The 26,000-nt window shown below is 36.6% G+C and overlaps 5 protein-coding genes across 6 annotated transcripts; 1 reads left to right on the top strand and 4 right to left on the bottom strand.

Annotated features, from left to right (window-relative positions):
• Positions 1-10: 10 nt before the first annotated feature.
• On the bottom strand, positions 11-5,755 carry LOC119984735. Of its 2 annotated transcripts, none has more exons than XM_038828825.1 (5): positions 5,001-5,755; positions 4,854-4,918; positions 2,901-4,736; positions 1,048-1,186; positions 11-853 (listed from the first exon to the last, which is right to left on the bottom strand). In XM_038828825.1, the coding sequence occupies exons 1-5, from the start codon at positions 5,158-5,160 to the stop codon at positions 123-125; spliced, it is 2,931 nt and encodes a 976-aa protein (XP_038684753.1). In that variant the 5' UTR covers positions 5,161-5,755; the 3' UTR covers positions 11-122. The 2 variants fall into 2 exon arrangements, with proteins under 2 accessions (XP_038684753.1, XP_038684759.1); XM_038828831.1 differs by having other exon boundaries at positions 1,048-1,177.
• An 881-nt stretch (positions 5,756-6,636) lies between these two features.
• On the bottom strand, positions 6,637-7,900 carry LOC119995386. The gene is made up of 3 exons (XM_038841865.1): positions 7,758-7,900; positions 7,269-7,685; positions 6,637-7,191 (listed from the first exon to the last, which is right to left on the bottom strand). Exons 1-3 carry the CDS (start codon positions 7,875-7,877, stop codon positions 6,841-6,843), a joined length of 888 nt encoding a protein of 295 aa, XP_038697793.1. The 5' UTR covers positions 7,878-7,900; the 3' UTR covers positions 6,637-6,840.
• A 113-nt stretch (positions 7,901-8,013) lies between these two features.
• On the bottom strand, positions 8,014-10,934 carry LOC119995603. The gene is made up of 5 exons (XM_038842114.1): positions 10,797-10,934; positions 9,795-9,852; positions 9,703-9,715; positions 8,363-9,545; positions 8,014-8,273 (listed from the first exon to the last, which is right to left on the bottom strand). Exons 1-5 carry the CDS (start codon positions 10,932-10,934, stop codon positions 8,112-8,114), a joined length of 1,554 nt encoding a protein of 517 aa, XP_038698042.1. The 3' UTR covers positions 8,014-8,111.
• Positions 10,935-14,984: 4,050 nt separating this feature from the next.
• LOC119995602 lies at positions 14,985-15,713 on the bottom strand. Its single transcript, XM_038842113.1, has 2 exons — positions 15,548-15,713; positions 14,985-15,400 (listed from the first exon to the last, which is right to left on the bottom strand). The coding sequence occupies exons 1-2, from the start codon at positions 15,711-15,713 to the stop codon at positions 14,985-14,987; spliced, it is 582 nt and encodes a 193-aa protein (XP_038698041.1).
• Positions 15,714-19,734: 4,021 nt separating this feature from the next.
• On the top strand, positions 19,735-25,785 carry LOC119995281. The gene is made up of 10 exons (XM_038841738.1): positions 19,735-20,039; positions 21,468-21,563; positions 22,409-22,493; positions 23,078-23,199; positions 23,336-23,360; positions 23,452-23,535; positions 23,664-23,693; positions 23,800-23,902; positions 24,051-24,115; positions 25,484-25,785. The coding sequence occupies exons 1-9, from the start codon at positions 19,950-19,952 to the stop codon at positions 24,112-24,114; spliced, it is 699 nt and encodes a 232-aa protein (XP_038697666.1). The 5' UTR covers positions 19,735-19,949; the 3' UTR covers position 24,115; positions 25,484-25,785.
• Positions 25,786-26,000: the final 215 nt, after the last annotated feature.

Below are 26,000 nucleotides of genomic sequence, written 5' to 3'. Positions count from 1 at the left end.
CACCCTTCACCCCCCCATCAATTTGTACAACATTATATTTCAGCAAATAGTCATACAGAGCAAGTTCGAGCATGTAGCATCAACTAACATAAGAAAGAAAGAAAGGTGTGGAAGTCGATATGTCACTGAAAAGAAGTCACCCTACACTCCCACAAGTCTACCACAATTTCTTCGACCAGAATTTGAAGTATGTCCCGGTCTATGTCCACGCCATTTTCAAATGCTTCAATATCAAAATCTACCCATTTGCCTAAGGAGTGACTCATATCCCAATCTAGTAGTTTATCTGGAATCATCCCAGCAAGACTTTCCCACCTTTGAATCTCTTCTCCAACATCTTGAACAAGCTTTTCTGCATTCATATATGATGGCAATCTTGCAAATGCCTCGACTCCAGAGTTACAGTATCTGCAATATTTTGAATCTAATAGTTCTATTACACAGTCGAAAAGGAATCCCCTAAATATATTATTTCCTTCTTTGGTCTCTATAAAACCAACAAGACAGTTGATGTTCGTCCACATCTCACGAGCGAGAGATTCTAGTTCATCAAGTAGAAAGGGGTCGAAGAAAGAATCTCTTATTCCATTTGTGTGTTGCTGAGTTGCAGTTCTGAATAACAGTTCAGCATTCAAGATAACTCCCTTAGCATGACTAAGTTGCTTTCCAGTCAATCCAACCCCGAGATTGATGCTATTTAGTATCTCAGAAACATGATTTGCAATATTGGAACCCATATGTCCTTCAATTGCCCTTTCATTAAAGAACGTTGCTGAATCAAGGAGATCGGGATCAGGTTCTGTTGGTTGCAACTGTTCATGGTAGTCAATGGAGTCAAAGTTCAGCCTATGTCCTGAGATCAGTAGAGGAGGTTTTCAAACGACAAGAGAACTGTTAGTTGAAAAGGGAATAACACAGGAGGACACAATGCATAAAGCAGTAGACAAATGAAATGATCCAGTCAAAGATACATGTCATGCACATCTGCGCACACATACATCTTCCATTCTGCATCCTGTACAATAGGGTAAAAATCAAACTGCCCACCTGAGATATTATCTAAGCAGCTGGAAGCGCAGCTGTCAGTTGAGAATGAAACTCCTAGAACAGATCCAGGACTAAGATGAACAGCATCACTTGAAAATCCAATACAAGTCCCTCCTTTCTTTGCTTTGCTCTGTACAAACTACTCTCATAAGGAATGGACATTTTAAAAGGAGGTATGCTTTACTCAAGAACAACTCATGTAAGGAATTAAAAGAAAATAAATAATCATATGGTACCTAGCTGCAGAAAAAGACTATACGAAGACATTTGACTTCCAAACCAATTTTGCAACGAGCGCAGAATGAGCATAAAAGCGTAAATATATTAAAAAAAAGACAATCAATTCAAAACATGTCCTTGCAGAATTAGAGACAATGTCCACAACCATGACATCAGCATCTAAGCTTTGATACTAGGTTAATAAACCTCTTCAACCAAGACAATCCAATTATCTGTTGCTACTCTGTTCCATATTTATATTCCATCGTTTATATGCGTTAAGATTAGTTACTTTGCCATTCAACCCAATAAGTCAATTTGTTGGTTTGGGGCATTTCACATCATTTATATCATATTTTAAGGACTCTCCCTCACACACACAAAGACCCACACTTAGGACAACAATAAATTGAGGGTTTAAATTGCGGAAGATAAGGTTTGAACCCAAGACCTCTTGCTCCTATACCATGTTAAGATTAATTACTTTGCCATTCAATAAGTTAACTTATTGGTTTGGGTCATTTCACATCATTTACATAATATTCTAACAATATGAAATTCTGCCACTTTTCACCAGGTACTTGACAGTCCAATCCTCCCTCTTTCCTGTGAAAGTATCTTCATAGCCAATCAACTCCCACTGGAAGCGAAAGTTTGTGGACTTAATGCATACTTCCTTGACACTAGCAGGTACCGTAACATATTTCTCAATTCCCATGACAGCTCTCATATATCATTGACAAATTAAGAGTTCATACTATCAGCATAGAGTGGCCTGATAAGAGTCGTAATTTAAATTTGACCTGAAAGTTGATTGGAGAATCTACTCCAACAACACACAATCTCCATCCCCGCTTTATTTATAAGAAAATTGTCTTCTTGCCCCTGTGAAACTTCAGTTAAGACTTCAACTTGATCACCATATTGATTAGCATGTGACTTGAAACATTCCCACCATGATATAATATAAAGGATAAACAACACCCTTGCACAAGGCTCTCGCAGTGGGCGGGAGCGAGCATAGGCAAGATATATGCAGACCTTACCCCCATAATATATGGAAAGGGTTTCCAAGAATTGAACTTGTGACCTCTAGGTTGCACCCTTGCAACTTTACCACTGGCCACATGTTCGCTTGTGGAAGAAAATATATATACATAATTATAAATCCATGGCAATCAAAAAAGTATATTCTAAATTCTGGCCATAAGCTCATATAGTACAATGGAAATAGTCAATTGGGATGCTTTTCATCATGGAAATTGTTGCAAATATTACACCCAATAGCCCATACTTATTGTTGAATCACAAAATTGTGCAAAACCAAACATATTAATCACTGAAAAAAATATAATATCAATTGAAAAATGCAGGCAAGGAAGGAAACATCAGAATCACTGTTGTCAACACATGCTAACTTAAAATGATTCAGAATCTCCAACTTTTCTAAATCATTTTTTTCCACTCAAAAAAAATTGATTTAGAAAAGTTGGAGATGATGTATTATAGTCACAAAACAGACTAATTTATGCACATATGCATAATTGCATACAAATACTCAAGTATACATCACAGGAATTGCAGAACCAGTTATTAAGACAAGAAATGAGAGATAATTGGAAAAGAAGACCAACCTGGAAAGCATTTTCAACATCGAAAATATGACCATCTTCAGACATAGGCGGCTCGACAGTTAAAGAATATATTAGCTCCTGAAGAATACTTGCAGCGGATCTCTTTGCTGGGTTACCCCCAGTTACCACTTCCTCCTCTTCTTGACAAGTCAATTCCTTCAACTTCCGTTCCAGAAGAGCACCTAAAGCATCCCCTTTCAATGGCAATTGCTTCTGCAAAGACACATGTTTCGCACTTTCATCCACTATTTCCTTGTGCTGTTCACAAGTAATCTTCCTAATTATGTCAATTTCATCTTCTCTTTTCAGCTTCAGTTGAGAGGAAATTCCAGCCTTATATTTCAGTGGGGAATTAAAGGTAAAAGACACAACATCATTTTCCTTATGGGCACTGGGTCTATCAAGCTCACAATGACCAGCTGATCTTCTTGTAATACTCTGGGAGGCAGCATCAACCCCCATCTCTTTCCCAGTCACACCACCACACCTGGCGTTTCTTTTCTTTCCAAATGCAGAATTGCCACAAGGACTTTCAGTTTGCCTATTGACACTTATCGCCCTCCTTTTCCGCACTGGGGCTCTCAAATTTGATAAGGATTTATCCTGCACATTGCTAAATTGTTTATTGGCATCAAACATAGAAGTATCCACCTTAGGGGTTATCCTTAGTGGGGTTCGACCACTTAAGCTTCTGTTCAAAGAAATAAAATCTTTGGCTTCAGTCACAGCATTGGCAGCCACTGACGTTCTCCTGCTTCCTAAATTACTTGATTTAGCCCTTGGTGGCATTCTCTCTCTAGCTAAGGGCATCCGATTCAATGTTTGACTCCTGACCTTGGAGGCACAAAAAGATGATTCATCTCTTGGAACCTTGCACTGATGGCTTGCCAAATTCCAATGAGGTTGACCTTCTTGACATCGTGGCTTCGTCTCCTCTGTGGGATCATCTTGAGCTTGAATGCTGCTTTTTTTGAGACCACCAAGTGATATGGGATGGTCTCGAGGTCTCTGAGACATTGCTTCTCTTTCCTGCTCAAGAGAGGACACAGGTACCCTTGCCTTACTTCTTCCTACTTCTAGTGAGGAGGCATTGACTATATTAAGAGCAGGAGGCGGATAAATAAGTGGATGATGCTCCAAATTTAATCTTGAATTGACAACATCAAGCATATTGCCACATTTTTTGCAAGAAGTCTGACCCATCAAACCTGTTCCCACATTCGCATTACAATTGGATTGGATTGCTATTTCTGGTGACGGAGTTCTTGCTTCCTCAATCAAAACATCATCATCTTTCACTTGATAATGCATGGAACTTGAATAAGTAAGAGTGCATTTTGCTCTATTTGTAGCTTGCAAACCAGGTTCCAGAATTCTTGTAGCAGCATCAATCAACCGAGATGCCCTACATGAATTCCTCGCAGAGGAGGTTCTCGGACTTTTCACTGGGGGAGCAAGCTTGGGGTGATGATGCTTTCTACTTCGTGACAAAATGCTCTTAATATTCAATGCATCAGCGCCAAATCTAGTTACAGCTTGTCTCTGGCACTGCCCAGTTTTCTGAAGCTTTTGAGGTCTGAAATCAAGCTTTGCATTTACCTTGTCTAAACTTAAATCCCCCCTTTCACACCCAACAGGACTATTAACAAATTTCTCTCCCCCCGCTTCTGAAACATTTTTGGGTCTATCTCCTTTCATATCTGGGATAGATTCAAGACCCATAAGCCTAGCAACCAAACCTGGATCGCGCATTTCATGGGTTTGCCCCGTATCAGAAACACTATGATTCCCATTTATCTTTAGATGTGGAAAACCCCCACTATTCTCGTCAGTAATCTATCAATTCACAAAGAGATATCCTTTACATATTAGAAAAAGTAACCATAAATTATGAGAAGCACAAAAAAAGGGAGAAATTAGAAATAAAATCCACAGTTGCAAAGAAAGGCTCACCAGTTTAAGCTTTGCCTGGGGCATCTTCTCATCTGCAAACTTCTTTGAAACTTGTTTCGCACGAACTAACAAAAATCAGGTTCTTTGCGTCATTTTATCAACCAGATAGAAGGCAAGAAACAGAGAGACGCGGATAGAATGACTTACCTGGAGGAAGTAGTCTCCGGGAGAAGAGCTTCTTCTTGACAAACCTACGGTTCCAATCGAATAGATGGAAGAGAATACCAACACAACCACCAGGTCGATGAGTTCTCTTCTCAATGATGGCCAAAGACGACCCTGTCGTCTTCCCATTCGCTTCGCTCATCTCCCCAACCAACAACGAGAAATTCAACCACCCAGGTCACCCCAAGCATAAAATCCCCTCAAGCACAACAATCAAATTGAAAAACCCCTAAAATCTCCGTAAAACCCACCAAAGAAGAACCAGAAAGCCATGGACTTTGTCGAGCGAACAAGCTAAAACCACAACACAGCAAAGAATGGTCCTAAAGCTAAAAGAAGAGAACCCAAATGGGCCAAACACGAAAAAACACAAAAAGATAATCTCTATAACGCAAAAGACCGTGCAATAATGTAGTATGATTCGGTGAAAGGGGGAAAACGACAGTACAGAGTAGCAAAACGACGATTCCACTGTACAAGAACCTGCAAAAAGAGAAGACTAGAAAAACTAAAGACTGGGCTTTTTGTATACGTGCAGTGAGTATCTACATGACTAGACGCAATAGAGTAAGTGATTGGGAATGAAATGATGATCAAATCAATGTAAAGCAAATGGAGATGGGTAGATTTGGCGGGTTTGGTGCGAAGTCCCAGGAAAGGATGGTCCGTCTTTCTTCGGCTCCAAAGAAAGAAGAGACTGTGCAGGGTCTGTTACAGGAGAGGGAGAGGGAGAGGGAGAGGGAGAGGGAGAGGGACAAAACATCTCATTGCGCAGCGAAGCCTGTCCCAAGAATGGTGTTTGTATCTGTATAAAATATGTAGTTCTGTTTATTTGAACTTCCAAAAAATTCTATTTTATTTAGTCCTCAAATGTTATAATTTAATTATTTTAAGCTCATCATGTCTCATTAAAAAAATGTCTAAATTTAAGGTTTGAACAATTAAACCCTAAAGAATCAGTTTCTACCGTTGGGTTTAGAAGAGGGTATGTCCTCTTTGTGTCATGGGCATAAATAACCTTTGGAAAATAGACTTACCATTTTTAGGATTGTCTAATCTTATTAAACACTTCACTTTGCTACAACTTTTCAATGAAAGTTGTGGATTCGATTCTTAATGAAATTTATGTGTTTATGTGGTACACCTAGTTTGTTATTAAGGAATTTTACGAACTCTTGTTTGAACATATAAAAGGGAAAAAAAAAATTCATATGCCTAAAATGATTAATGGAGACAAAACCTTAAATACATTTGTTTCCTTGCTCAATTAATGGGTTAATACCACTTTTGATCACCCAAAGATTTTGGATTTTCCAATTTAGTCACCCAAATATTAAATGTGTCATATTGGTCACCGAAAGTTTCTATTTGTTCCAATATAGTCTCTCGGGCAGAATTCTACCATTTTGGGCAGTCAACATGCCACGTGGCACATTGACCGTCACAACACCGTTATCTCCAACTATTTTTGCTTGTGTGGCCTGACATTTTGCCACGTGGACTTTAATTTTTTAAATTAAAAAAAAACATATGGCAAAATTTAAAGAAAACATCTGTAGTAGCTGTTATAATTCGTCCAAAGTCATAAAAACAAAATGTATCAAAATAGTCACCGATTTCATATTAGTGTTCCAAAATAGACATAATTAACAGTTTTTACATACTTCTTCATTGTCCAAAATAGGCAGATGTTAGCCAACAAAACATTGTCCTAAATTTATCAAAACATCCATCCCAACATATATCATCACAAAATATTTACTTCATAATACCACAAATTAAGAACTAGATTAATATCCATATAGCAAAAGAACCTATAACCTTAGGCATGATTGGTTGCATTGTTGACAGACTCCTGTGTTGCATTTAGCATTGCCATATACCTAGAGCTGGATGTTGCACCTTGGATGGATGAAAATACGTTTGGCAACCTCTTGGCACTAGATTTGGTCCTTCTACCTGGGCTTATATTTGTAGTTGCTAAGCTAGAACCTCCTGGTTCACTTCTCCCAGAGCCTGCAACACCTTCTGTCAACCAAGATCTTCTCACAGGTAGCTTAGTTGTAGCATTTGTTGGAATAGTAGCAACAATTCCCCTACCACCAACACCTCTCCCAGTTCCCCCCCTCCTACCACCACCTCTCCTACCACCTCTCATATTATCAATAGTTTGCTGTATAAAATAGTAAAATAATTAGAGTTATATTATTATCCAATAGACAGTTAATAGTATAATGATAGATTCTTTACCTCAGGCATTGGTGGATTTTTGCAACCTCTTCTATTGTGTCCCTCTCCACCACATTTTGTGCACCTAATTTTTGGATACCTTCTTCTCAGCCTACTCCTTGATGCCGCCTCATCATGCTCCCTTCTTCGTTTTTTAGTTGGTCTTCCAACAACTTTCTTCATTGGGGGAGCTTCTATGGCATCACCTCCAACAGCAACCCACAAGTTCTCACCATTTGTGGGCTGCACATTGTGCTCATATACCTTTAAATAAGTCTTCTTTGTGTATGCTTGATGCACAAATTCTGCTGGATCCCTATGAAGCCAACAAATCGCAGCAACTGCATGTGTACAAGGAATTCTAGAGAGGTCCCACCCCCTACAAGTGCAAGATGCTTCATCTACATTGACAACATATTGGTGTGGCTTTTTAGTCACCTGACACATGATATACTTGAATTAGTTTCATCAAATTCAAAAGGATAATAAGATAGCATGTTAACAATATACCTGGAAAATAGCCTTTTGATTGTCCCCTATCCATTTTGCTGTCCATGATCTGCTTTTAATGAACTCTTTGTCCAATCTGTCATGTACCTCTGGGACCAACCTACCATGTTTTCTCTCCATCTGTGTCCTCAGCTTAGCATGTCTTTCCATTGCCTCTCCTCTTAACTCTTCAAGCATTGTGATGATTGGTCTATCCCTTACTGGTAGTATCTTGGAATTGAAGCTTTCAAACATGTTATTGACTATGGTATCATTCTTGGAATATGTTGAGAATGCAGCCCTTGTCCATAAATACGGAGGAATATCATTCAAGTACTTCCATGCTGCTTCATCGAGTCCTTTGATTTTATCCATTTATGCATGAAACACTTGCATTGTAGTGGCCTTTGCACAATCAAAAACTAGCTTCCTATAATGGGCTCCTGGCCATCGCTTACTGAAATTGGCATAGATATGTCGAACGCAGAACCTGTGTTCTATACCTCTCCCTAGACCTTCAATGGCTTGCACTAAGCCCTATTAAAAACAAGAAGCCAAGTCATAAATATGAACATTAAAAACAAGAAGGCAAGTAATAATATATGTTTGAAAGAATATAAATATACCTTCTGTCTATCAGAGATGAAGCACCATCTCCTACTTTCAATTCCTCCAATATCAACCAACAACTTTCTAAGAAACCAATCCCAAGAATCTCCATTTTCGTTTTCAACTACAGCCCAAGCTATTGGAAAAATTCCATTACATCCATCATGTGCAACAGCTGTCAGTAGTTGTCCACCATAAGCTGTCTTCAAAAAACAACCATCTAGGCCAATCAAAGGTCTACAACCTGCAAGGAATCCATCCCTCAATGGGGCCAAACACATATATGCTCTCTTGAACACTGTAGGATCTTCTGGCCTCTCCCTGTCTACAATTATGTTGCAAGTACTGCCACTGTTAGTCCTTAATATCTCAGCCATGTAGCTTCTCAATTTTCCATATTGTTCCTTGTGCTTGCCATCGATAATTTCCAATGCCTTGGTCTTACTCCTATAAGCATGTGTTCTTGAAATGGACAGAGACATTTTTTCTTTCACATAGGTCACCAATGCACTAGCACTAATCTTAGGATCACCTCTGACCTTGTCCACCAACCTGAGAGAAAGCCATGAACTATTGGCTTGTTTATTTGGCAACCTCCTATTACACTTATGTCTCCTCACGTATGTTTTGATCTGAAAAGTCTCTTGACCCCTTATTTTGGAGCACCAAATATTCCAAGGACATCCAACAACACACTTGGCTTGACACCTATTTTTCTCATTCCTAACAAAATGAATTTGATAACCTCCATCAACAGCATAACTCCTCACAGCATTTTTAAACTCGAAAATTGTTTTAAACTCCATCCCAAGCTCAAATATATACTGCTCAGCAACTACCTTAGGATCATACCTAGCATTTCCAGCCGTACGCATCCTAACCTCATTATCACTATCAGACTCATACAACAAAATATCCTCATTATCTGATTCATAAACCACCTTGAAGTCTGAATCATCATCAGATGATCCATCCCCTTCTCCTTCACCCTTATCACTGCCTTCTGCATCTAACTCTTCCCCTACCCCATCTATAACATCAACACCATCTATGCCAACATCATTTTGTTGTAAACTCTCCATGAATGCATCTAATACCTCATCAGAATCATCATCAAGACCATCACCACCAGTATTCACAACAATTGATTGAGTCTCCTGACTCACAGTAGTGAGTGGGACATTAGGGGCTTGTGTTCTCCTGGGTGCAGATTTCATTTATTGCACAAAAATAAAGCAATATACAAGACATGATTAGAACAAAACACCCAAATCCCCCCTAAAATTGACAGCAACGTGTATTGTACTATAAATCCTAATATATTTAACCCTAATATGGTCAACCCATGACATCATACCTATACAATGAACCTAGAAACAAGATCGGGCATAAATAATCACAAAAGATCACCATGCAATGGTCACAATTATAGACAACGAAGATCATTACCTGTGACTATGCGACTATGACGATGCAAGAGGCAGTTGTGAAACAAATCTACTTTCTTCTGCGATGTCGACGACACTGATTAACTCGAGAGACGAATCGATGCTTGGGAACCCAGAGACGATAAGTGGGGAGAAAATCTTTGAGCTTTTTTCAGATTTTAGGGTTTGATTATTAGATATTTGTGAGTATTAGATAACCACACTCCCGCGCAAAATATTGCCACGTCATTGACCTAAATCCACTCCACTTACCGTCTAACAAAATCGTCAAAATATAACGGTGTTGTGACGGTCAATGTGCCACGTGGCATGTTGACTGCCCAAAATGGTAGAATTCTGCCCGAGAGACTATATTGGAACAAATAGAAACTTTAGGTTACCAATATGACACATTTGATCTTTGGGTGACTAAATTGGAAAATCCAAAATCTTTGGGTGACCAAAAATGGTATTAACCCCTCAATTAATTAAACCCGCTTTGTGAAAAGTACTAATTTAAGCCAAATCAAGAACTCAAATCTAAAAAAAAGTCAAACTAAACCATTCCCATAAGTAGAACAAAATTAACCTCGTGAGTCGTGAGAGTATTAAATCTTCATATTTGTAATAAAAATAGAGTGATGAGGGATTGGGATACTGTTGTATGTAGGGGTGTAAACGAGTCAAGTTTTTAACGAACTGTTCGGGTTCGAGCTCATTAGGGTCGGCTCGAGTTCGTTTAAGTTCGAGCTCGAGCCGAGATCGAACAAAGGTAAAGGCTCGTTTAATATTCGAGCTCGCACTCGAGTTTTCAAGTGTTCGGCTCGAAAGCTCCATAAGAAGCTCGATAATAATTAATTAAAATTTTTAAAAGATATATACATTAAATATCAATTAATTATATATCTAAAATATTAATAAAATATTTTTGTTTGTTGATTCCCAAGAAATCAGCATTCTAATGTAATTTTTGTGATATTATGTTTGATTAGGGTTTATGGGATGGTTAAATGCTTGAAATAACATCATTCTTGTTCGAGCTCGAATTCGAACTCGTGAGTTCGTTCAAATTTTCGAATTGAACGAGCCGAGCTAGAGCTCGTAAAACAAGACTCGAGCCGAGCTCGAACACAATTTTGAGCTCGTCTCGAGCTTGTACCATTACATGTCGAGCCGAGCCTGAGCATGCCAATGTTCGGCTCGACTCGACTCGACTCGGCTCGTTTACACCCGTAGTTGTATGCCTGCCGGCTACCAATAGAGCAATAAATGTATGACATAAGTGGACACGTGAGTTTGCATGCATGGACCAGCAAAGTTGGTAATAAACCGATGCAAATTAAAATGGTTGTCTCTTTTGATGAGGACGACTGACGTGGAGCGGCTTCTTCTTCTTGTTCTTGGGAAGTGGGGTACGTACCATTATGTATTGGAGTACGACTTTGATTTATGATTCATTTTCACATTACATTTACAACCCATTTTCCCTATCTTTTCTTTTCTTTTCTTTTTCCAACATTTTATATGCTCAAATTGCATGGACTCTTGCGACTTTTGATCTTTGACCAATGTTAGAAGATCTAGTTAGCCCAAACTGCATCAAAATAATATTATATGTTTTGCGCTAAAGACTCTCACGGATTTATTCTTCTGGATCGTCTCCGAAGTATTTAGTCTCTGAAAACACGTCAATAGTGTGAGACGAGTTGGACTTTTACTTATATATAACTCAGTTGAGTGATTATTTTAAAATGATTATGATGACGTACAAATCTGGCTTAACTTATTAACATCTTAGATGGATTCAAATAAGGCGAATTCCGTTGCGGTTGGTGGTGATCTTTAGATTAAAAAAATGAACAAACGTAGGCTATGGAGTTAGTCTCCCTAAAGTGTTTTTTTCTTGGGAAAGATACTTCAATACTTACATAGGAGTTATGTACATCTTGTATTTAGCTTCTTTCATCGTCAATTAACAACAAAAAACTTCCTTTATACGCACTAAATGAAAGGGAGAAATTCTAAAATTGGAGGAAATATTAAGTGGCCCTAGTATTATCATGCCATCACTGATGTGGTGTATCATGATCAATAACATAGGGACATTTTTATAATCGTTTAGCATCAACTATTGGGTGAATAAGAACGATTTGAAATTGAATTATAAAATAACTATTTTCATCATCAATCCCCCCGTGATTTTACATTACAACTCATGAATTGTCGTGATCCTATTAGTCTTAAACTCTTAGTACACCACATAAACATATGAAATGACATATTAGGACCAATATTTTCTCCTAAAATTATATTAGAAACTGATGGCATAATTTGTTAGGGATAAATTGGGTAATTTTATGTCCTTAAAAACCCACATTTGTTGCCTTTAAATGGATTTTTTTTTTAAATTCAATTCAAAAATGGAGTAGCCCTAGCACTTAAATGGAGTAGCAGCCAAAAAGGTAGGCAAGGCAATGGGCAATAACAAAATGTAGAAACCCAGAAGATTTTGACAAAACAATCAAAATGGGTAACGCTTGGAACTTTCACAAAGTACAAATGAAAGAGTTGAACTAAAATAAAAATATAATAAGAACATGGAGAAACACGTATGTCTTGGCAGTATGGACTATTCCCACTGCATTTCCTTGCCTTGTCTTGTCTCATTTTGCAGAACAAAGCCATGTCAGGTCAAGTTGTCAAACAGAGTTTGACATGTGATAGGCTCCAACCCTCCAATCTTGGACTCCTATCCAAATATTATATTGAAATTTGTAGAATAATAGAGATAGGGCAAGGGTCCTTAGTTCAAACTCTTTGGGCTGTTTATTCCTACAAGGCCCAGTTAAATTTTAAAACCTAAAGTAGGTATGGGCTGGATCGGCAAAAAAACAGAAAAATAAAGGGCCCAACACCTTTGTCTGAGAAAACAGAAACATAAACATAAACTTACTCTTCTTCCACACCATTTTTCAAGATTCGGGGAGGAGGAGGCAGTAATCATCTTCAGCTCCTCCTCCTCCGGTCGAATACCTATTATAGTTTATTTTGAAGTTTTGTATTTGGTACTTTCTGCTTCTCTTCTCTTGGTGTAAACGGATCAAGAGCTTTGTAATTCGTTAAAATTATAAGCTCTATAATTTCAATCCAATGGTTTAAGAGTGTGTCACATCATACAACTTTTTTTTTTTTTTATTTTCTAAAACTTAATTGACTTTCTTTTTTCTATAATTAAATGTGAATTGTAAAAATTACGGAACCCCCAAACCCGATGTAAACTTACTTATGTTTACTTGGTTGGGGCATTTCATCATGTATGGGGCTAAACCTCTTGTACCCTTCAATTCATTTTATTACTATAATAGGTATTTTGTCAGATGCTCCCATTTATCACTGGAGGATAAAATTCGATGGTAATTAAAGTAGTAGTATATTGCAGATATTCGTCTATTTAATAGTCTAACCACTACTGCTCTCATTTTTCTTCATTTTCTTTCTTTAATTCTTGTAAAGGGGCAACGGCATAAATTTTGAATATTTGGAATGAGTTAAACTTGAATCCTCTAATTTGAAGGATTTATCAGTAGACCTCTCTAACTTTTCTCTCTCCCTTATCTCTTCAATTAGGGGCGGATCTAGAAAATGATTGGAGACAGCTTTGCTTAGTGATAGAGCCATGAAATTATAAGAGGGAGGTAAAAAAATTGGCAGGGGTTCGGGGGCAATGTCCCCGAAAATTTTTTAGGGTTAATTATTGATATGACAGCAAAAAGTAGTCAAAAAAATCACATATTTAAAAAAATAAAATTAAAAATAGACAATGCCCTACATATGAGCTTATCTTACCCTTTTAATTATTTAGAAAGATAAAAAGTTCAACAAACTCAAACAAATAAGCGTTTTTAACTGAAATTCCTTCACAAATGAGAACCTTATGAGCTTTGAATATTTAAGAATTATCTCAAAAAACATACAAACATCAAACTCGGTAAATATATTTACATCTTTTATCATAAACAAACCAGACCATTTAAACTCCCTGAGATCCCAAAGAAAAGAAAAAAAAACCCTAAAATCACACAAACAAATGAAACAATCATATATTTCGTATGAGGTTTACTGATTTGGGAGAAAAAGTTGGGCCACTTACCAAAGAAAAGGGAAGAGTTGGGCCAATTAAACATTATGTTGTATTAAAAATAAATGGTCTTATATTTAGATATGGGTCTTTTATGGTATACTAGTATTTTTTTTTTTTCCAAATTTGAGGGTGGGCTTGAGCCCAGTCTGGGCTAACACTGCATCCGCCCCTATCTACAATCACCCGCAGTCTCTTCTTTCGAGTTTGGAGAGGAGGAGACAATGCTTTCTTTCACCGACTCCTTCTCTCCCCCTACACTTTTTTAATGCTTTTCTTTAATTGTTTGTTTCAATAATAAAAGCACATGGTGAGATTTTCCCCTTGACTGGACTTTCGTTTGAGAGATAGCTTAGTTTCAAGAACGGTTTATGATCGGATAATCATTAACACGTTCTGGATTTCAAGTTCAAGTATCGATAGGCATGCTTTCGATGGATATGGATTTAGATCTAGATATACTTTTAGATATGTTTGGTGGATTGCTCAAATGGCTATATCTGCTTCGCTCAAGTTGCTTTTTTTTTTTTGTTTCATCCGGCAAAGTCCGATGAGCTCTAGTTGTTTTTCTTGTTTGTATGTTTAGTCTACTCGGGTATATCCCAGTACGTTTATAATCCAGTGTTTTGTCAGTATAGTCAGGTCTTTATTTGAAGTTCTCAAACGTATTTCATCTTTATGGTGGTTCGAGTGTCTATGAGCCTCAGATTCCTAAGTAAATGAAGACAATTTGTCTATCGCTCTCTTTTAAAAAAAAAAGAAGTATTTATCAGTAGTCAATTTTCATAAACCAATAATTCAATGTACCTTTAAAGCAAATAAATTTCATTTCAGCATATTATTTTTAAAAAAGTTCGTTAAACTAAATATTATTTTTCAGCACAATAAATCCACGAAACAGAACGACAAAAACCAATAAACAACTCTCAGCAATAGTAGAGATTAATATAACAATTTAGAGATCAAAACACTGTAAGTAGCATCTGTTGTCCCAAAAGAAGACAGAATGTGACAGCCATGGAAGCAATAGCTAACCTGTCAATTGTCATCTTGTCTACTCCAAACACACACGAATCACTTCTTCTTGCTCTTCTCTTTGCTTCCATGGAAGAACATTGAACCTAACCCAAACAGATTCCCCGAAGAAACATTCAGAACTGGATTAACACGAACACCGTTATTTCCATAAGAACTAACATAACTACTCTTCCTCAATGGTGGTTTCTGTGATGAAATAATTGGAGAAGAAAAAGAAGATGAAGAATTTCTTTGTGTGCTCTGTTTTTGGGCATCTTTGGAGATCAATGGAGGTCTCTTCACGGAATTCGGTGCAGACCCAGTTGAATTGCTTCTCGATAGAAGTGGCAGTGGACAGAAACCCCTTCCATAGCCACTTCCACAGTTCACACTTCTGCTCTTCTTGAATTTCCAAAATGACTTCGAATTGCTTGCCTTGTTCTGTTCTGCTTCTTCGCCATTGTCGAGCTTATCTGAGTTTTCGATTTTAATTTGAGAATCAGTACCAGGAGGAGATGGAGATGGGTTTTTTTGGTTTGGAGGAAAATTTTTGTTCTTTTTCTTGATTTGGGTGGGGAGTATTTTCCCTTCCGAGAAAAGTTCATCTGCGGAGGAGGAACTGTATTCATGGTCAGAGCTTCTTCGAACGCGGAAATCGAAGTCAATACTGTTTGATGGTGAGTTTGATCGATATGGGTGGCGTTGTTCGATGGGGACGATTTCGAATTGCGAGAGGTCATGAGAGAATGAGATTCTTGGGCTTTCTGAGAAGAGCTCCATGGCCATTTTCTGTTGCAACTTCCTTGAGAAAAAGCCACATAGGAGACTATATAGACTAATGGCAATTCAAGTCTTAAGGGTAATATTGGAAAATATTGTGCATAAATGTATATAAATGAATTAAATAAATTATATCTTAATCATACAAGATTTTTCAAAAGATTAATTTAATTTAATTAGCTTTGACATGCAAGTCAATATAATTAAGTTTTCGTATTGTAGAATTATAAAAAAGGTATTGTTAGTCAAATTAAATTTTAGTTTAAGATTATGAAGATTCAAAAATGTATGTAGTAGTGTGTGAGGGCTAGGAGAGCTCCAATTTTAGCTTTAATTATGTATCAAAACTATATTAAATCATAAATTAAAATGTGTGATTGTGTATTTTTGGTTTTCATAATGTTAGAATATAATAGATTTTGAAAAAAAAATCAAAATACTAAATTTTAAACCATAAACCCTAAATCTTAAATACTAAAAATTAAGGCCTAATCTTAAATCCTAAATCCCTAAACCCTAGTCACTAATTCTGAACTCCTAAACTCTATTATGTCATTTAAAAAAAAAACATGATTTAACATGATTTTTGATAAAGAATTGGAGCCAAAATTAGAGAAAAAAGAGTTGGAGTCCCTCCCATCTTGTGTGGGGGGCATGGTTAGAATCATAATCTATGATTGGAAAGAGGTGACACCACTAAGGCACTTTCAATCAAATTACAATTATGGGGATGCCATTTTAACATTTTTGCCCTACACGAATCATGCAATTAGAATTATGAAGATGTGATTTTTTATGCCTTTTTTTTTTCTCATGATTGTGCATTTGTGTTAATTGTTTCTCTATATCTAAATCTTATCTCCCCATCCATCTAATTTGAAAAGCTGTTTTTTTTTTTAAGTTTTGGATTATTGTACCCACTTTTGTTTTTTTTATTATATTATGTGGGATACAAACCCATGATTACTTGATTAGACAAATTTGATAATAGATATTGAGTTTTCAATTGAAAATCGATTGGATTTTGCTCTAATTTGAATAAAAATTAAAAAAACACTAAATTTTATAACCAAAAATGAAAGTAGAAAATAGATCAATCTATTATTGGTCACTTAAATTGTTCGGTGCGTATGAGATAGGAGGATTACACGTGTTCAAGGAAACGGTCTTGAAAAAACCTTAAACACTTTTATTATAAAAAAAAATCATGATTATATGAAACATATAGTAGAACTTTTGCCATAATAATAGGTTCATGGAATAGGAAACTTTGATTATTTTCAAAGATTTGCTCCTTTTTTCTTAAATGATTAAATAAGTTAAGTATGCATTAATATGACTTATGAAACTTAATACATTAAATAATGGGCCCCCAAGAACATGTATACATGCTTCTTTTTCCCACCTCTTTCTATGCTCTTTCCATGCTCTCCACATTTTTATCCTTTTTCAAAGGCTTTTTTTAAAAATTTATTGTGGGTTTGATGGCTGATGGTCCAACAACAAAGTATGGCCCAATGAATGGCATAAGTTTTAACTTTTTTGCTTTTATTTTTTTTTTTAAAAAGAATAAGGTAAATAAAATCCATCTTTGTGGCCACTACCCATGTGAGGGAAACAGGAAGGAAGAAACAAGTCAAATAATTTTTTTTAGGAATCTTGTGACACTTATTAAAAGCTGCAATAGTGGCAGTGCTCCTATGAACAGCTCTATTTTGTCTGGTGATGTTGTTGGATATGCTGTGTCCTTTATGACCAGATAATTTAATATATGTTATATATATTTTTTAATAAAATACAATGAATTTTGAGAATTAATAATTAACAAATAATAAAGACCATATTGCAAGAACACTTGAAACAAATGAGAGTGTATCATGTGTGATTGAAAATCGCATGTGAGGAGAGATTTTAGGGAAAAAAGAAGTTGTGAACTAGTCAATCGATGTTATTTATGCACCGCATCATGTGGTATCAGAATAACATTTACCTATTGTGATGATTAACAATCAGGATAGAGGAAACTATAACGATGTTTCGTAGGTTAGATGCTATGTCAACGGCGATTGAGGGGGAACAACACCAACTTAGATAGGATTTGGCTACACAGTTAGCGAGATCTGTAAGTTGATTGTTGGATTGCAACTCAATGATAAACATAATCAACCAATCAATAAAAAACATAGTTCATTGACAAATCACGCAGTAGTTTTTTTTTTTTACATCCAAGGGAATCTCCTGCTCAGCGTGCCATTTTGTGATAGTTGGGTCAGATCCAAACCTTGGGTCACCAATCCACTCTAGCAACGAGCCTGACTGTGTTGAAAATCCACACCCCTATTCATATTAACTATATTGTCCGTTTTAGATTGTCCGGTTCTCGCTAATACATCGGGCGTATGAATTTGCTTCTCCCTAGCTAGCAAGTGGACCAATGCCCAACTCACTTAACCAGGGAAAATGCTCAATTGATATGTCAGTTTGTTTTATAAAGAAGGAAATGTCCCACATCTTTTCCGATGTGGGACTTCTAATAGACTGGGCTAATCTACCGTTTTCGTACTACATGTTGACAACTTAAATTTAAATATTGAACTAGAAAGATTATTCCTGTTTAACTTCACTTCAACTGTCGAAGCAAGTTGAAGTATGGTTAGTCTATGATGAGAGATTGTGAGAAAATATAAGGATTAACCATTGAACTTTTCCATAGTTAAATTAGGGCAACCATGAACGGACAATTGAGTTATGCAAAAAAAAGAAAGAAGAAGACAAAAGCATATATAAAGATTAAAAAGAGAATTGAAAGATGTGTAGTGGCTTAAAAGTGTTGTCTAGTTTCTCTTCTATCTAAACCTTATTTTGAGTCGAGCCCCATGACCCTTTTGTTTGTGTTTGAATCCCTTTAACCAAGAAAATAATACAACACCAACATTGCTTGATTTTAAACACAACAATCCTAGTAGTTTGGTGTAATAAGGTATCGTTCGATTTTTGACAATATTCGATAGAATATAGTGTCGTTTGAAAATATCCAGCGAAAACTATTTTTGTATTTGTGTTTTTCTATATTTCTTTTTAGTCTTATTGATTGTAATTCCATCTTTAATGGCAACTTGGAGTGCCTTATTGATCTTTTGGGTTAATGAATATCCATGACACTTTTCAAAAAAAAAAAAAAACACAAAAATCATGATATTACAAAGATCCCATTTGGAGTTACTGCTTGTGCTCATGTGCTGAAAGCAATTTGTTAAAAAATAATTATGCACAAGTAACATTTTTTTTTTTGAAATACCGTTGAGAAATATGTTTCTCATTAAAATCGAATCTTAAGCACATATATCCCCTAATTCAGTCGATTGCCAACCGAGCCACCTGTAGTTGATTACAAGAAACATGAGTCAACTAAAAAAGTTAATTTATTTTATTTAAATTCATTTTATTTTATTAAAGCTTGTGTTTACACTTTCTATTGATTAGCATTAAACACTTGGATAGTGGTTGGGCCTAGAGAACATGTGAGTGGACTTGAATGTTCACTTTTGGACTCTCAGAAGCCCAAGCCCTTTGAGCTGTCGGTCCATCCACGCTACATTTGAAAGCCCAAGTTTATGTGGAAGATCGTGAGTCGTGACCAACTGATGAGATCCCATATCGTTAAAATAGGAGGACCAAACCTAGTTTATAAGCGCAGGGTCTTCTCAACCTACCAGCCAAGCCAAGGTTTTCATGGGATTCAACCCATGGGCCTTGGTTACAATCGGCCCGTAAAGACATCGGTTGGGCTTTGGTTGACAAGAGGGTTGGTCTGTGGCTGTGGGTCGGTGTGGTTATCATCACCAACCCAGCAGTGGCAACTCAACAACTCAAGCAGCAGCGGCTAGGCTTTACGAGAGAGTCAACAAAGAAAGCAACGGTTCTTGCCGCGTGGCAAAACCCCATTGGTCAGTATAGAAACCAATAAACAAAGAACTGTGCGGTTCCAGCTGTAAAGGACACACACAGGTCTTCGTCCGGTCGTTCCTAACAGATTTACCCAGTCAATTACTAAGGCGAGACCTGCAGAGAAGTTTCAAAATTCTCTCCTTAAACGGGAATCCGCCTTTTTGCTCTCGCTCTAATTCTCTCTCGATTTCTCAAACAGCCGAACTACCTTTCATTTCTTCTCAGTTTCCGGGGAAATCGACTCTGGAAATCGTTTGATCTTGGCTTTGTTTGATAGAGATAAGAGGAGGTTAAATGCCGAATTGGGAACTGCATAACTGCTGCAACCGAGACCAGGTCACGTTCTTGGTCACAGTTGGTGTCTTCACCGTCGTTATTCTCGCGGTACGTTGAACACCCTTCTCTCAAACTCTGTTAGCCTCTTTGTTTCTTGAGAACGTAGCAGAGGTAGAGAAAAGTTGCTTTGCTTTGAAAAATGGTGAGAATATTTTAGTTATTTTAGTCAAAGGGTTTTCTTCATGGAGTTGAGTTGGAGGTTCCATGCTAGATCAATTTGGGAAAACTCACTTACATACATACATGTCTACTTACAGTTGTTGGAGGGTTTTCTTCTGGAGTTGTTGAATTAGCCTAGTCCTAATGATCCCTTTGAACCGTATTGGGAGTTCCATGGTTATATGGTAGTTAATTTTCACTAATTTTCTTAGATTTGTGCACGGATAAGTTATACAGCAATTAGATTAGGTCCAATATAGTCCATCCAGGACTCCAAGATTTTGGACTGAAAAAACTTTTGAGCATTATAGGTGTTTCAGTTCCGTTAAGATTCTATCGAGTTGTGTGTTCAAGAATCACGCTGTGCATTTCATCAGATGGAAAAGATTGCTAGGGAAGTAGAGAAACAAGCAATTTTTGGGATCAACAAATGAAATTTTTCATAAGCAACAGTCGACCTAGTGGCAGCCTGCTCCTTATATCTTGCACTAAATGCAGGGTCCGATTCCCCCTCTTGCTGAAAATTATCAATATAATCCCACAATTTATCAAGAAAGGAGCAAATTAAATTTTTGCTGCACCAAAAGATGCATGAGTTCATAGTCTTAAGTAGGATGGTGATAGCTTCCTAACATAACCACTGTTATTCATGCACGCCTACACATACCATTTGAAGTATTTAATGACATTGTAATGATAAAGAATGTAATTACGAGATGTCAGCTTGGGAGAGAGGTGATTCTACTGATAACACGAATGGTATGCTTTATATGGAAGCCATACTATGTAAGGGAAAGGCAAAGGCTCATGTCAAGATTTAAGGTAGAGAAATAAGTGACTGTGGTACTTGTTTGGGGGCTTTAAATGGACAAAATGTTTATTAACTTGATTCAACTATCAGCAGATTCAATTACTGTTTCATTATAATTCCATAAAATTTTGGAACTCTGTGGAATGGAACCAAGGGCTTTGCCAAACTTGAAATATTTTAATCTACATATAGAAGAAAATAATTCGCCCAACATAACAGCTAAAGCTTTTAGGATGGATGGTGTTTAGCATGGTAAATAACTTGGATTTAAGTGGTACTGTTGGTTTGCGACTGATGTTAGCATATAAGGTTTTTTCCTGCAGGGAAGAGTCCAACAAGGATTTGCTAGATGGCCTAGATTCCAAATCAGTAAAAACAACTGAATGAAAAATAAAACCTAGTGATCTATAGCTGACCCTTTTTCCCCCATATTTTATGATACAAAATGTTAGCACGTTTGCTTAACTTGTCATATTTGATCCAAATGTTATTGGTTTTTGCTCCAGCTATGGAGGACAGTGCTACTGACACCATTTAAGCTCATCACTGTGTTTTTGCATGAGGCAAGTCATGCAATTGCTTGTAAGCTAACATGTGGTCAGGTAAGAAGCTTTTCTGTCTGTTCCTTGATGTCCATTTTATGTATACACTTCCTTGATTTGAGAACTCATTGTATTTAAATTTTGGAGGTTTACGACACCAATTGCTTCATCATTCAACCTGCCTGCATATTATGATCAATAGTTTGTTCATCTACATTGCGGATACTGCCAGATTTCTCTGAGAATGATTCATTTCAAAATTTAATAGGAACATTTAAGTTTAACCTTACATATGTGCCTTCTCTTGCTGAATATTTCTTAAATTCTAGTGAGAGATGTTAAATCTTTTATAAACTTCACTTTTCATCCTTGGGATATGACGGGTTTGTACATTGCTAGACTGGTTTTTTAAAATGTAGTTCAGTATACCGTGGGTTGCTATGTTGCATTTCACTGTATGGAAAATTGCATTATATAGATACATGTAGTTATCAAAATAATACTTGTTGTGGCATTTTTACTTTCTGATAGCACTATCAAGCCTCGAAACTTTGTACAGAATATCTCTGGAATATTAGTATTTTATCCTTGTATGCATCTCACATGTGATTTTCATTAATTGAAACTTGGTACAGAAAGTATTTTATCCACATGTGCATCTCACATGTGATTTTCATTAATGTTGAGGGAAAGCACTTCACCGTATGGTAGGATGTAAAAGCCATACAGTGTAAACCACAGGTCATATTTTGCTAGCAGGCCATGCTGGCGGCGGTATAATACTTAATTCATCCTGTTTTCTGGACTAAATTCTCATTAAAGCTTATGGTATCACCACAGGCTAGTTGTTCTATTGTTCTGGGTTATCCTCACCCATACGATTTTCTATATATTTTGATATGCAGGTGGAGGGGATTCAGGTTCATGCCAATGAAGGTGGGGTGACACAAACACGTGGTGGTGTCTATTGGTTGATCTTGCCTGCAGGATGTAATACACCTTTCTCCTTGTAAATTCCACCTTCTTATTACAGTGCATTGTCGTTTCATGCGATGTTGACAACATGATAAAGGGCATTAATATGGTGTGTCATGGGAGTAAGAATTTCAGAAAATTATAAATAAAAAGGCACCTTATTATGTCTATTGTATTGCTACCTAAGTGCATCCTCATCTCTATTTCTTGTCATTCTATTTTATCATGTAATCAGTTCTATAGACACGGTCAAGCATTTGTCAAGCATTTCTCAATGAATTTGTTTTCCAAGAAGGTAATTCTTTACAATGCCATTCTTACTTTTTTGCTAGGTGATTTCATTATGCCTGCAAGGGTGATTGAACCCATGACCTCACACTCTATCCCCTTTTTGTTATTTTAAAATATATAATTTTATTCTGTAAGGTGATGCTATCATGCTCTAAGGCCATTATTTAAATTCTTGAAAGCATGGTTGAACAAACCATAAAGAGTTGGCTAATTTTTGTGCGAGTTCAACTTGTTTTATTGACTCAGGATCTTTCATTTTATTCAATCTTATGTTATTGACATCTGTATGTTTGCTTTTTGTATCATAGATCTTGGTTCATCGTTCTGGGGATTGGCTTTGATACTTGCATCCACAGATCTTGTTGCCGCCAGAGTTGCTGCTGGCTGTCTTGTTCTGGCTCTATTTATTGTTCTGTTTATTGCTAAAAATGTAAGATAGTTAGATAGATTTCTTGTTTATCTAACGTAACCATCTTCAGATTTTTGCAGTTAATTGTTTTATTTCTATTTCTCTAGAAGTGAGCTTCAATTATAATTAACTTATTTCCTATATTGCCTTCAAACAGTGGACACTTCGAGGACTTTGTATCGGTGAGTATTTTTTGTTCTTTCCATGATCTTTTTATTTACTGTAAATTCCTAGGCTTTTATTCTCAATCTTTGTTCACCATAAATCTCTCAGGATTCATCATATTCCTTGCTATAGTTTGGGTTCTTCAAGAAACCACTACAGTCCGAATTCTCCGATATGTCATTCTCTTCATTGGTATATGATTTCCTCTTTTTTTTTTTTCTTCCTTTTTTGCTAAATGATTTGTGTCCCAAAACTATTTTCATTTACTTCTGTTACATGGAAAATAAAGTTTAACTATGTCTTCTCTGGCAAAACTGCAGGTGTTATGAACAGTTTGTTCTCTGTATATGGTACAACACACTCTTCTTTGGTGCTCTTTCCTTCAAATACAATCATTTTGCTTCTTTCATGATTGCAAATAGTCAAATTTACATGATTGAAATTTAATTGGTGCAGATATCTATGATGATTTGATATCTCGAAGAGTCAACTCTAGTGACGCTGAGAAGTTCGCTGAAATATGCCCTTGTTGTACCGGTGTTGGATGGGGAGTAATTTGGTGAGCATTCTTTGCTTGGATGTGCACACATAATTACAATATAAGGGTGTAATTTTTTGGCTTTGTCAGATGTAGATTTTTTTTCCCCTCTTATGATTCAACTTAAGTTCTGGTGCCTCTTGCTCAATGTTTTGACCTTTTCTTACAGGGGAATGATATCGTTTTTATGTCTATGTGGATCCGTGTACCTTGGACTTGTTATCTTATCTTGAGGTAAGTTTGTAGTTTGCCAATGCATTTTGATGTTTCTCATGGCATTATCTTTTTGAGTGGAATGTGTTATTTGGTATTCTTGCATTTGCATATGGGTAATAAGCCTTTTTATTTAGAACGTGATGATTGGAAGAAATGTGGGACATATCTAAGGTTTGAATATCCATAATGCGAACTGCTTACAGAAATTGCTAAGCAGAGTGTTTTGAAATGCTCTTAGCAAAAACGCAACTGTATTACTTAAAAGCATGATTGTTATATTGTTGATTCCTTAGAAACAAGACGTTCTGATCATTTCTCTAGGGAAGATAGTTGTTTTAGTAACTTTAGTATGCTTGAACGACCAATCGACCCCTATGATGCCATCAGAATAATTTAGGTTACAGTAATTTGAAAAGGTCACAAAGTGTGATAGGTCGTTGAGCCAATAGGAATACAAGTAATCGGGTTTGGAAGGCAATGTCCTGCCTGGGCTATGTTAGAACGACCAAATGTCTGGTACCCAATCTTAGACCAGCTTGACTATTTGGACGGCCAAGGCATGCTAATTCAGCCCAGAATTTTGTTTTCTGATAGATGTTTAGTTCCCTTAGACAAAAAGGAGGAGAAGAATGATGAAGTGTTTTTTTATTTTTTATTTTTAAAATGTAATTATCCAATAGCAAGATGTAGTTTCTTCTTTTTCTTCTCTTTTTGTAGTAGTGTTGCTAACTTTGACCAAATGGTCATTTTTCGGGATAATGAATTTCAAGGTTAGAAATCTGGTGGAATTAATGGCAATCTAGTCAGTCTAACTAGGAGTATTCACTCAAGACCTGAAATACCCATGATTAGTTCTTTCAAATTTATTAACGTACTGGTTTCACATGAGTCAGTCAAGTGCTTGGACATTTTCTACAGAGGACAATTTGATTGAAAGTGTTTTGTTTTGAATCATCTTCGTAATTTGATTGTTCGGATTTGGAGTTATTGTCGTGGAAACTTGAGTAATACTTGCCTGAAATATCTAAACAAGAAGGACCGTTTATTATCGGGTTTACGAGGAAACGATGGCGATTAGTGTTATCTGGTATTGGCTTTTGGAAAGACTTTGTTTGTTATAGATGTTCCTTTGTGCAGAAGATAAGTAACACGATGACAAAGCTGCAGGAGATGGAGTATTCATTCTGTCTGAAATTTTAAAGATTACGTAATAGGGAAATTTCCTATGTGAATACTTTCCTTTATTGTTGATTTAAATCATCGTTATGCACTTCAATCACCGTGATTAAATGTGATAGTCTAATTTTTTTAGTATTGTTGATGCGAAATTTCTTGAAGTGTGTATTAGAAGTTGCTTAAACAACCCCCCATTGTCCATATTTTCAGGTTGAGAGATGGTGGTTCATATTCCTCGCTTCATTTTACACTTGCTTCCCGTTTTCTGCTGATGATGGTTTGTGCACACCGATCCAAAATATTGTCAGTTGGCCAGATACCCAGAGATTAGAATACTGTATTGTTCACAACTTCATTCTTTTAGCCCCTTTTGGTTGGGTTTAAATTTCTATATGATCAGGGTGTAAAAAAAATGTGACGCCAATGTGCTTTGATCTCTATTTTGAAATGTACACTGATTCAATTAAATTTTAGTTGGGTTCAGCTGATTTATATGAATGGTCCATTTGCAATGTCTTAATCTGGTGCACACCCAAAGCGTAGTGGTTTCAAAGGATGAAATCAAAGGACAATCACCTTCTATTCATATAGCCAGAAGCATGGAATCAAAGGGGACATTCACCTTCTATCCTATAGTTTATTCTTAAGCACTAGTGCGGCAGTACTTGGTGGGGAAAATTGTTGACTCTTCCAGCAATGATCTAAGTAGTATTTACAACTTACAGTT

Source organism: Tripterygium wilfordii, chromosome 3 (genome assembly GCF_013401445.1).
Source record: "Tripterygium wilfordii isolate XIE 37 chromosome 3, ASM1340144v1, whole genome shotgun sequence".
Lineage (NCBI taxonomy): Eukaryota > Viridiplantae > Streptophyta > Magnoliopsida > Celastrales > Celastraceae > Tripterygium > Tripterygium wilfordii.
Note: the sequence above shows the minus strand (reverse complement) of the source record. Positions and strands in the feature narration are given on the sequence as shown.